General features: G+C 39.8%; 1 protein-coding gene across 1 annotated transcript in view; it reads left to right on the top strand.

The window, feature by feature from the left end:
• Positions 1 to 10,026, top strand: part of LOC307044239 (high-affinity choline transporter 1-like) — a 17,491-nt gene extending 7,465 nt beyond the window's left edge. The window contains exons 4-8 of the mRNA XM_079689323.1: positions 217 to 365; positions 1,302 to 1,445; positions 1,939 to 2,092; positions 5,051 to 5,268; positions 7,490 to 10,026. Coding sequence (XP_079545449.1) covers positions 217 to 365; positions 1,302 to 1,445; positions 1,939 to 2,092; positions 5,051 to 5,268; positions 7,490 to 8,035 — 1,211 coding nt within the window. The 3' untranslated portion in view covers positions 8,036 to 10,026. The remainder of the gene's footprint in view (positions 1 to 216; positions 366 to 1,301; positions 1,446 to 1,938; positions 2,093 to 5,050; positions 5,269 to 7,489) is intronic.
• Positions 10,027 to 11,030: the final 1,004 nt, after the last annotated feature.

Here is an 11,030-nt window from a genome sequence, read left to right as displayed (position 1 = left end):
CAACATGTAAGAAGTAGAAAGTACAGGTATTTGGGTTCAACATGTAAGAAGTCAAAGTAAAAAGCCGTCAGAAAAATAAGTAGTGGAGTAAAGTACTGATACCAGAAAAATGCACTTAAGTACAGTAACAAAGTATTTGTACTCCAATACTTCCCACCTCTGGATATCAGTGTATACAGTGTGTGTGAGCTACTAAAGTGTGTGTGTATCTTCCAGGTGTCACCATGAGTGTGATCCTGGATTTGTCGTACGCTGTTTGCATCTGGATCTCTGCAGCCGTGGCCATCACCTACACCCTGATGGGGGGATTATACTCTGTGGCGTACACCGACGTTATTCAACTCACTCTCATTTTTGTCACCTCGGTAAATTGGTCACTGAGTTGGTCTGGATCCACACAAAAGTCCTGTTATCTCTGTAGTTTTATTTGTATTTCCCAATCATCAAAACAAAAGACATCCCCATCTGTCTCCTCTAAGTACAATACTAAACTCGGGTGCTTTACAAACAATAGTCAGGTCTCTGAATGGATGTACAAAGAGAACTATTGGAGGAGGGACCCCTTTAAATCCTTTAGGAGTTGCTCGGTGGTGCATGAAGCAACAATGGCCACCCTGTCGAGAACAAAAGTACTCGTATGTGGCCCCATAGAGGGGATTCACTTGCTTAAGCCCCGCCTCCATCCCTCGCTCTCCTCTCAGTCAAATATATGGAGAGAGAAAATGACTCTGGATTCGGCTTTTAGCGCATTTTACAACTTTGAGACCTTAATGATTCAAATAGGGGCTTGAAAAGTGTTCCAGGAGTTGATTTAGCTCAAAATATCCACTGATTTACAGACGTGTCTTTCCCGATGTAAGTCAATGGGGCAAATTGTAGTCTGATGACAGTCAGAATACGAAAGAGGATAAGGGCCACAGGTGAATTTTTTTAGATATGACCGGAAGCGATTTTTTTTATTAGTTCTGAGAAAAAGTCTAAACTACTCAATAAAATGTAGCCAAAAGTTACTGAAATTGAGTTCTGAGGAAAAAGTGAGAATAAAAAAAAAATCTGAATCTCATTTTCACTGTCCGGTTGACTGAATGTAAACCATCTCTTCTTCTTCTTCTTCTTCTTCTTCTTCTTCTTCTTCTTCTTCTTCTTCTTCTTCTTCTTCTTCTTCTTCTTCTTCTTCTTCTTCTGTGGTGTTCCTCTCCTCAGTGGCTGTGCGTCCCCTTCCTCCTGTATATTGTATTTTATTGTCCAGTTGATTGAATGTAAACCAGCTCTTCTTCTGTGGTGTTCCTCTCTCTCCTCAGTGGCTGTGCGTCCCCTTCATCCTCACCAGTCCCTCCTCGGTTCCCATCACCTCCACCTCCTTCAACCACACCTTCCAGGCCCCATGGGTCGGCACGCTGACCGCAGACAAAGCCTGGAGGTGGATCGATATCTTTCTACTTTTGGTAAGGTAATGGATTTAATGCATGGAGACAAAAGGGAGCTCGACAAGTGAGACGTGCAACAGTGAAATATAGATGAGCTTAAAGGTAAGAGTAGCATGACCTAGTGGTGAAATGTAACTAAGAGAATGCTTTCAAGAACTACATCTATGTAAAATGCACTTAAGTATTCCCATCTGATGCTAGTTCATAATACTTATACTTTAATATTGTCTTCCACTATAGAGTTAAGTTTTAACAATAGTTGAACGTAACATTTTGACATCTGAATGTGTTTTTATATGTTTCTAGTTATTGTGCTATCATGTTTTTAATTTTTGTTTTACTCCTATTGTGTTATTTTATATGTGTTCCCTGTACAACACTTTGGTCAACTGAGGTTGTTTTAAATGTGCTATATACATAAATAAAGATTGAGATTGAGTTAAGGGTCAGAGTTACGGTTATTGTTGTAAACATGAATCCTTCCGTATGCTTATTTCTCTGTCGTATGAAGAGCATCGGAGACCTCGGTTTCCAGGACTTCCACCAGAGGACGTTATCGGCCTCTTCCTCCACCACGGCTAAGCTACGATGCTACGCTGCGGCTTTTCTCATTCCCACGTTTGGAATTCCTCCAGTGATCATCGGGGCAGTGGCTGCATCTACAGGTAATTCAGTTGTGTTGAATAACTTTCAACTTCAAATCAGACATGGCATAAGTACACACAACCTGTACTCAAGAAGTACAGATACTCAAGTTTAAAAGTACTCTGGTGAAAGTAGAAGTACTGACTAAACTTCTTTACTCAAGTCAAAGTAAAGAGGCTTTGAAATGTACTTCAGTAAAAAGTACCCATAACTAGCAGCTGTTTTAAAGAGTACCTGACCTCCCTTTATATTAATAGAACAATAATGTCATTGTTAGCTAATGAATGTTTCCATGGTGACCAACGGCAACATGACAACGTTTCCATTGGTCCCTCTTCTTTAGAGAAGACCAGGAAATGATGGATACACGGATCGTGTTCAAATCAATAGGCACGCAATGACTCTAAATAATAATGATCACGCCACCAAACACACATTCAAACTAAAGGAACCAGCCTGTTTGGAAAATGAGAGAAGTAGAAAGTACAGGTATTTGAGTTCAACATGTAAGAAGTAGAAAGTACAGGTATTTGGGTTCAACATGTGAGAAGTAGAAAGTACAGGTATTTGAGTTCAACATGTAAGAAGTAGAAAGTACAGGTATTTGTGTTCAACATGCGAGAAGTAGAAAGTACAGGTATTTGTGTTCAAAATGTAAGAAGTAGAAAGTACAGGTATTTGTGTTCAACATGTGAGAAGTAGAAAATACAGGTATTTGAGTTCAACATGTGAGAAGTAGAAAGTACAGGTATTTGAGTTCAACATGTGAGAAGTAGAAAGTACAGGTATTTGAGTTCAACATGTCAGAAGTAGAAAGTACAGGTATTTGAGTTCAACATGTAAGAAGTAGAAAGTACAGGTATTTGAGTTCAAAATGTAAGAAGTAGAAAGTACAGGTATTTGAGTTCAACATGTGAGAAGTAGAAAGTACAGGTATTTGAGTTCAACATGTGAGAAGTAGAAAGTACAGGTATTTGTGTTCAACATGTAAGAAGTAGAAAGTACAGGTATTTGAGTTCAACATGTGAGAAGTAGAAAGTACAGGTATTTGAGTTCAACATGTGAGAAGTAGAAAGTACAGGTATTTGAGTTCAACATGTGAGAAGTAGAAAGTACAGGTATTTGAGTTCAACATGTAAGAAGTAGAAAGTACAGGTATTTGTGTTCAACATGTAAGAAGTAGAAAGTACAGGTATTTGAGTTCAACATGTAAGAAGTAGAAAGTACAGGTATTTGAGTTCAACATGTGAGAAGTAGAAAGTACAGGTATTTGAGTTCAACATGTGAGAAGTAGAAAGTACAGGTATTTGTGTTCAACATGTAAGAAGTAGAAAGTACAGGTATTTGAGTTCAACATGTGAGAAGTAGAAAGTACAGGTATTTGAGTTCAACATGTGAGAAGTAGAAAGTACAGGTATTTGAGTTCAACATGTGAGAAGTAGAAAGTACAGGTATTTGAGTTCAACATGTAAGAAGTAGAAAGTACAGGTATTTGTGTTCAACATGTAAGAAGTAGAAAGTACAGGTATTTGAGTTCAACATGTGAGAAGTAGAAAGTACAGGTATTTGAGTTCAACATGTAAGAAGTAGAAAGTACAGGTATTTGTGTTCAACATGTAAGAAGTAGAAAGTACAGGTATTTGAGTTCAACATGTGAGAAGTAGAAAGTACAGGTATTTGTGTTCAACATGTAAGAAGTAGAAAGTACAGGTATTTGAGTTCAACATGTGAGAAGTAGAAAGTACAGGTATTTGAGTTCAACATGTGAGAAGTAGAAAGTACAGGTATTTGAGTTCAACATGTGAGAAGTAGAAAGTACAGGTATTTGAGTTCAACATGTAAGAAGTAGAAAGTACAGGTATTTGTGTTCAACATGTAAGAAGTAGAAAGTACAGGTATTTGAGTTCAACATGTGAGAAGTAGAAAGTACAGGTATTTGAGTTCAACATGTGAGAAGTAGAAAGTACAGGTATTTGAGTTCAAAATGTAAGAAGTAGAAAGTACAGGTATTTGAGTTCAACATGTAAGAAGTAGAAAGTACAGGTATTTGAGTTCAAAATGTAAGAAGTAGAAAGTACAGGTAATTGAGTTCAACATGTAAGAAGTAGAAAGTACAGGTATTTGAGTTCAACATGTGAGAAGTAGAAAGTACAGGTATTTGAGTTCAAAATGTAAGAAGTAGAAAGTACAGGTAATTGAGTTCAAAATGTAAGAAGTAGAAAGTACAGGTAATTGAGTTCAACATGTAAGAAGTAGAAAGTACAGGTATTTGAGTTCAAAATGTAAGAAGTAGAAAGTACAGGTAATTGAGTTCAACATGTAAGAAGTAGAAAGTACAGGTATTTGTGTTCAACATGTAAGAAGTAGAAAGTACAGGTATTTGAGTTCAACATGTGAGAAGTAGAAAGTACAGGTATTTGAGTTCAACATGTGAGAAGTAGAAAGTACAGCTATTTGAGTTCAAAATGTAAGAAGTAGAAAGTACAGGTATTTGAGTTCAACATGTAAGAAGTAGAAAGTACAGGTATTTGAGTTCAACATGTAAGAAGTAGAAAGTACAGGTATTTGAGTTCAACATGTGAGAAGTAGAAAGTACATGTATTTGTGTTCAACATGTCAGAAGTAGAAAGTACAGGTATTTGAGTTCAACATGTAAGAAGTAGAAAGTACGGGTATTTGTGTTCAACATGTGAGAAGTAGAAAGTACATGTATTTGTGTTCAACATGTAAGAAGTAGAAAGTACAGGTATTAGTGTTCAACATGTAAGAAGTAGAAAGTACGGGTATTAGTGTTCAAAATGTAAGAAGTCAAAGTAAAAAGTCGTCAGAAAAATAAGTAGTGGAGTAAAGTAGTGATACCAGAAAAATGTACTTACGTACAGTAACAAAGTATTTGAGCTCCTCTACTTCCTGCGATTATCTGGCCTTTTTTTTAATAAAAACGAAATACTGGCTCTAATGGTTTTATGTTTCCCCAGACTGGAACCAGACTTCCTACGGTTTTCCGTCTCCCTTTGAACGAGGTCAGACTGGTTTGATTTTACCGCTCTCCCTGCAGTACCTCACCCCTCCATACATCTCCGTCATCGGCATCGGAGCCGTAGCTGCCGCCGTGATGTCATCAACTGACTCCGCCCTCCTTTCTGCGGCCTCCATCTTCTCCTCCAATATCTACTCCAAGATCCTGAGGACACAGGTAATAAGCTAGTGAACTGACTACAGTCTGATTGTATAGAAGTAACAATAACACCCTCAATATTTCACAGAACCGCTTTAAAACACTCTTTAAACATGTTATGTTACAGTTTGGCTCGATTTGCTATGTTTTTGTACATTCTACATACCAGATAAAAGGGAAGAATTATGACAAGAGCCAAAGTTAGGTTTCACTTGCCGGAACTTTACTCGAGTGAGGAAAGTGCCGCGAAACCCCCCAAGATATGTGTGCGGAGGCAAAAGCTATCGATCTCCGGCTCCCAGATCAAGGCCATCTAGTCGATCACAGTTCAACAGATCACACGTCTCCAAGACTAACACAAACAAGCACAGACAGAATACCTTCTCATCCTTTCCAAACATCCTACAATTCAACGACATTACCATTTATATATAATCATTTTCCCCTTAACAAATGCTTTAACAACGAGCAATAAACTTTCTCTCCGGTTACTAGTAGCAGGCTATCAATGCACCATACCCACCTGTCACAACTACAGTCTGAGTGTATAGAAGTCTACAGGAAAATGAGCCTGCACATTTCACTTGATTTATTACTTCAGGAGGCTTTGCTGACTTTTTCATGGTCTCAATCATTAATTTCAAGTTTTTTCAATGGAGTGGGGCAGGAATGAGTCCTAAATCCCAGAAATAAGTTAGCATTTTCCACTTCCTGTTCCCTCGTCTTGAAGTCAATGATTTCCTGAATGTGTATTTGGTTGTGATCCTGAAATAATGTCTGTGGTTAATACAAGCTGAAGAGATTTTAACGTTTTGTTCTACGACATAAAATACGTCAGTAAATCCCCGCTGGTGGATGTAAAAACAGGGGTTGCTAACAAGTGTCTAAATGAGACGACTAAACGCCATCACACCCAACATTAGCCTCCTTTAGCTTAGCTGTGGTGACGTGAAGTCATGTGACCATGCTGTAGTTCCTTTATAGCCCAACATTAGCCACCTTTAGCTTAGCGGTGGTGACGTGAAGTCATGTGACCGTGCTGTAGTTCCTTTATAGCCCAACATTAGCCTCCTTTAGCTTAGCGGTGGTGACGTGAAGTCATGTGACCGTGCTGTAGTTCCTTTATAGCCCAACATTAGCCACCTTTAGCTTAGCGGTGGTGACGTGAAGTCATGTGACCATGATGTAGTTCCTTTATAGCCCAACATTAGCCTCCTTTAGCTTAGCGGTGCTGACGTGAAGTCATGTGACCGTGCTGTAGTTCCTTTATAGCCCAACATTAGCCTCCTTTAGCTTAGCGGTGCTGACGTGAAGTCATGTGACCGTGCTGTAATTCCTTTATAGCACAACATTAGCCACCTTTAGCTTAGCGGTGCTGACGTGAAGTCATGTGACCGTGCTGTAGTTCCTTTATAGCCCAACATTAGCCACCTTTAGCTTAGCGGTGCTGACGTGAAGTCATGTGACCGTGCTGTAGTTCCTTTATAGCCCAACATTAGCCACCTTTAGCTTAGCGGTGCTGACGTGAAGTCATGTGACCGTGCTGTAATTCCTTTATAGCCCAACATTAGCCACCTTTAGCTTAGCGGTGCTGACGTGAAGTCATGTGACCGTGCTGTAATTCCTTTATAGCCCAACATTAGCCACCTTTAGCTTAGCGGTGCTGACGTGAAGTCATGTGACCGTGCTGTAGTTCCTTTATAGCACAACATTAGCCACCTTTAGCTTAGCGGTGCTGACGTGAAGTCATGTGACCGTGCTGTAGTTCCTTTATAGCCCAACATTAGCCACCTTTAGCTTAGCGGTGCTGACGTGAAGTCATGTGACCGTGCTGTAGTTCCTTTATAGCCCAACATTAGCCACCTTTAGCTTAGCGGTGCTGACGTGAAGTCATGTGACCGTGCTGTAGTTCCTTTATAGCCCAACATTAGCCACCTTTAGCTTAGCGGTGCTGACGTGAAGTCATGTGACCGTGCTGTAGTTCCTTTATAGCCCAACATTAGCCACCTTTAGCTTAGCGGTGCTGACGTGAAGTCATGTGACCGTGCTGTAATTCCTTTATAGCCCAACATTAGCCACCTTTAGCTTAGCGATCGTGACAGGAAATTGTGTGACCAGTATACAGTTTATGGTTTTGTTCTTAGGTGGGACAATGAAGGAATCTTGTGAAACTAGGAAGCGGTTAGCACAGACATATCAACATTTTTCTTATTTCTTTTCTGTTTTCTCCTCAATATAGGCGTCAGAAAACGAGATCCGGTGGGTGATTCGTATTTCGGTGGTTTTATTCGGGCTTGCCGGCACATCGCTCACCTTCCTGCACACGGGTGTCATGGCGTTCTGGATCCTAGGCGGAGAAATCGCCTACATCTTGATGTTCCCACAGCTGGTCTGTGTGCTTTTCTTCAACATATCCAACGGCTACGGAGCCACTGTTGGCTTTCTGGGATCATTTATTTTAAAACTCCTGAGTGGAGAGCCTTTGCTAGGAATACCTCCTGCCATTCATTTCCCAGGATGCACCTTGGAGGACGGTGTTTACGTCCAATATTCTCCCGTCAGGACCATCTGTATGCTGGTTGCTTTTGCCTTAATATTGCTGGTGTCCTACCTGACTTCTGTGCTCTTCAACAAAGGACTAATACCTCAGAAGTGGGACGTTTTTCAAGTTAAGGTTCCAATCCAAATCCCAACAAATGTTGCTACCACTAATGGAAACCACAACTCAGTACCACCGTGTGAGAATGGAGACGTCTCAGATCCTATGCTGGAATCAAAATTATGAAATTAGCCAAACTTCTTATGCTGTTTTTGAAACCGGACACTAAAAAACTGTATTGCCTCACTTAAAAACACAAATATACCTCGTCATCTTGTAAGGGTTACTCGTTATGTGTACTGGAGGGTATGCACACATTTTTCAGTTTTGTTTTTGCTTCATTAAACGTCTTTGACACCCTTACATTTCCCCACAATACTCCCTTCACTGGTTGGGGATTACCAGCAGGGATACAGGGGGACAATACATCAAAAAACAATATTACGAAGCATAGGCTTTGGGTGCTCTTAATCCATGTACTGTATGAACTACAAAAGAGCAGATAGTGTTTGTTGGAAAAGGATCAGATTGTATTTCTGTTTTTTTAAACTGTAGTATGTGCTCATGTGTTTCACTGCTTGAAGCTACTCTGCTGCTCATGAAAGGCAGGTTTTTGAAAAACATTGAATTGATAGTTCTCATATTTATTTGATTGCATTTGATATTGAGGTAATCCCAAAGTAATCATGTTACATTACTTTTATATTGTGAGACTCAGATGAGGTTACTGAGGTTACTCGGATGTGTTCCTTATGTTGTTTTCTAAATACTGTTTGGTATCCAGTGTTATGAATGATTGTAAATGAGAGAGATGCAGATGAAGGCAGAGAGACTTTTCTCCGTCTCAGTTTAATCTCTTTTTAGGCGGTGTTACAACCACTTCTAAATCCATGCTGCACTGGAGCTACATTTAATATGAATTCACCTCCATCCCAAAATAGACATTGCCCCACATTTCCTGCCTGAATCCCTCCTCCATCCATCCTTTTGGCCCTTGTCACTTCCTGTCTGCAGCAGAGTTTTTGGATGAGCTGGAGGCGGAGAGGGATTCTCACTAATACCAAGGAGTGAATTTCAGTAATCTACTGGTGATGAACATTTTGAGACATCCATTTGTCTCAAATATCAACATGTTCAGATCAGAAGTCTAACCAAGTAGAGCATGGCTTTGACGTACCCAGATATTACTTGATAACTCTAACCCTTCAAAGTTTCCACTGACGATGAGATAAAGAAGTGACGTTTGTGGCACAACCTGCAGACTGAAGTTTCAGATTGTTAAAAAGCATGCGTTGCTGCTCATACATACGTTGTGTATTCAGAGGGGTCCAGCCTCCCTCCAGGCCATCACCCAGAGTTTCCCCACCGCTGAAGTCTAACCAAGAATAGCATGGCTGTGACGTAAGTCCAAACCCAGAGATGACCTGATAACCCCAACTCTTCAAAGTTTCCACTGAAGTTGAGATAAAGATGTCATGTTTTCGGTCCACCAATGAGACGCTATATGTATAGTGTAATATTATTTTTGAACACTTGGTGGCGGGGTTTAGCTGCACCGGGTGTATATAAAGAGGTCATAGGTGACAGGAGGACACAGAAGGAAGAGAGCATACCGATCCCACCAGCCCGGCAGATGCTCACCACAACAATTAAACAGTAGAATCAAACCCTGGTATGTAAAACGCTGAATAAACCTCATTATAAACTGCACCAAAGGACCGGCAAGTCATCTGTTTGTGTCTGCGTCTGGATCCCTCTTCAGCCCTTCTGTGAAGTAATGGCAAAGATATATAGGACATGGAAACAGGAAATTGCCATTACACCACTTTAGATTATTAATTGTGCTTCCTTACTGTTCCTGTTGGCGTTTTTCTCAGTTACAAGCACTGTACATTTTTTATGAATCAATGATAGTGTCAATATCTCATCCTATATTGAGTTAACATGTATGCCTATCCAGCAGTATGGGTATGAGCTTGAGCTTTCAAAAGCTCTTGTGGTTAACCATGTCTATACATTAGGTATTTATTCAATGTATTTAATTCCATTTTTTAGTAATTAATTCATTAACATATAACACCGCTGTTAAATGTCACCTTAGTGGTACAACATTTCCCATGTATTGTCAGTGGCTTCATGGATGCACATGTACAATAAAATGTGGTAATTATTTTGTTCAAATTTTGGTTTCGTTCATATTTATGTTTGCTAGGGTTTGGGCTGCAGGTAACAATTTGACAAATCTCTGTTTAAAGTATACCAGCAACTATAGTGTCGGCCTGCAATGCATGAGATAAATACAAACAACATGATATTCTTAAACTGTTTATTCATTTTTGAATAGTGGTAGGCCCATTATAAAGCAGAAACAAGCTTAACCTAATGCCTACTTACCAACATTTCTCACCAAGGATGATGCAGATAAACCTCAACTAACCAACTTCATACTGGTAGCATATTAAGTGGAACAGAAAACATATCAAACATTGTATCTGACAGTCTGATTTACCTTAAATGAATTAGGTAGATAATTGTTAAGACTGATTTAACTAAAGTGAATTTAGTAGTTTCAACTATAATTCTGATAACATTTCAAAAATGCTTTAACAAGCCATTTGTGACCCCTCGTAATAATAATGGCAATGTGGAAAACTGGAAAGAATAAGGTTACAAGTCTGTTGTGTGGGTCCATAGCAGTTGTCAGATAACAAAGTCACTCAGCTTTTTCAGATACTGGGTAAGACTGATACAACTAAAGTGAATATAAAATAAATTAGAAGATGAATTAGCACATCCGACATAGCAATTGTGTGCATGTGCTCTTAGGCTCGTGACTTAGATGATGTCCATTACCCAGACTGAGCTTCTTAGAATAAGATCAAAGTCATTACGGAGGTCTGGGTAGTTTTGGTAGTTGTCTGGTAACATCAGATAGCACCCACATGTACAGTATGTGCCTGGGGTCGACACTGGAATGTGGAAGTCTCTATAAATTGAACTGTGATGCTGTGTCCCAACAGCATATCAGCCCCTGTGCAGAACCGGAGGAAAGCCTTCAGAGTGGTGTTGTCAGATTCACCAATGTACTTCAGCAAATGCCTTGCCACAGTGTTTTGAGGGGCTGTCATCTCTTTTGGATATTCCAGAAGGTCTTTTACACGCTTTGGAGTTGGGATTCGTT

The sequence above is a fragment of the Notothenia rossii genome (assembly GCF_949606895.1).
Source record: "Notothenia rossii genome assembly, chromosome: 6".
Taxonomy (NCBI): domain Eukaryota; kingdom Metazoa; phylum Chordata; class Actinopteri; order Perciformes; family Nototheniidae; genus Notothenia; species Notothenia rossii.
The sequence above is the reverse complement of the archived record's forward strand: the minus strand, read 5'-3'. Positions and strand labels throughout refer to the sequence as shown.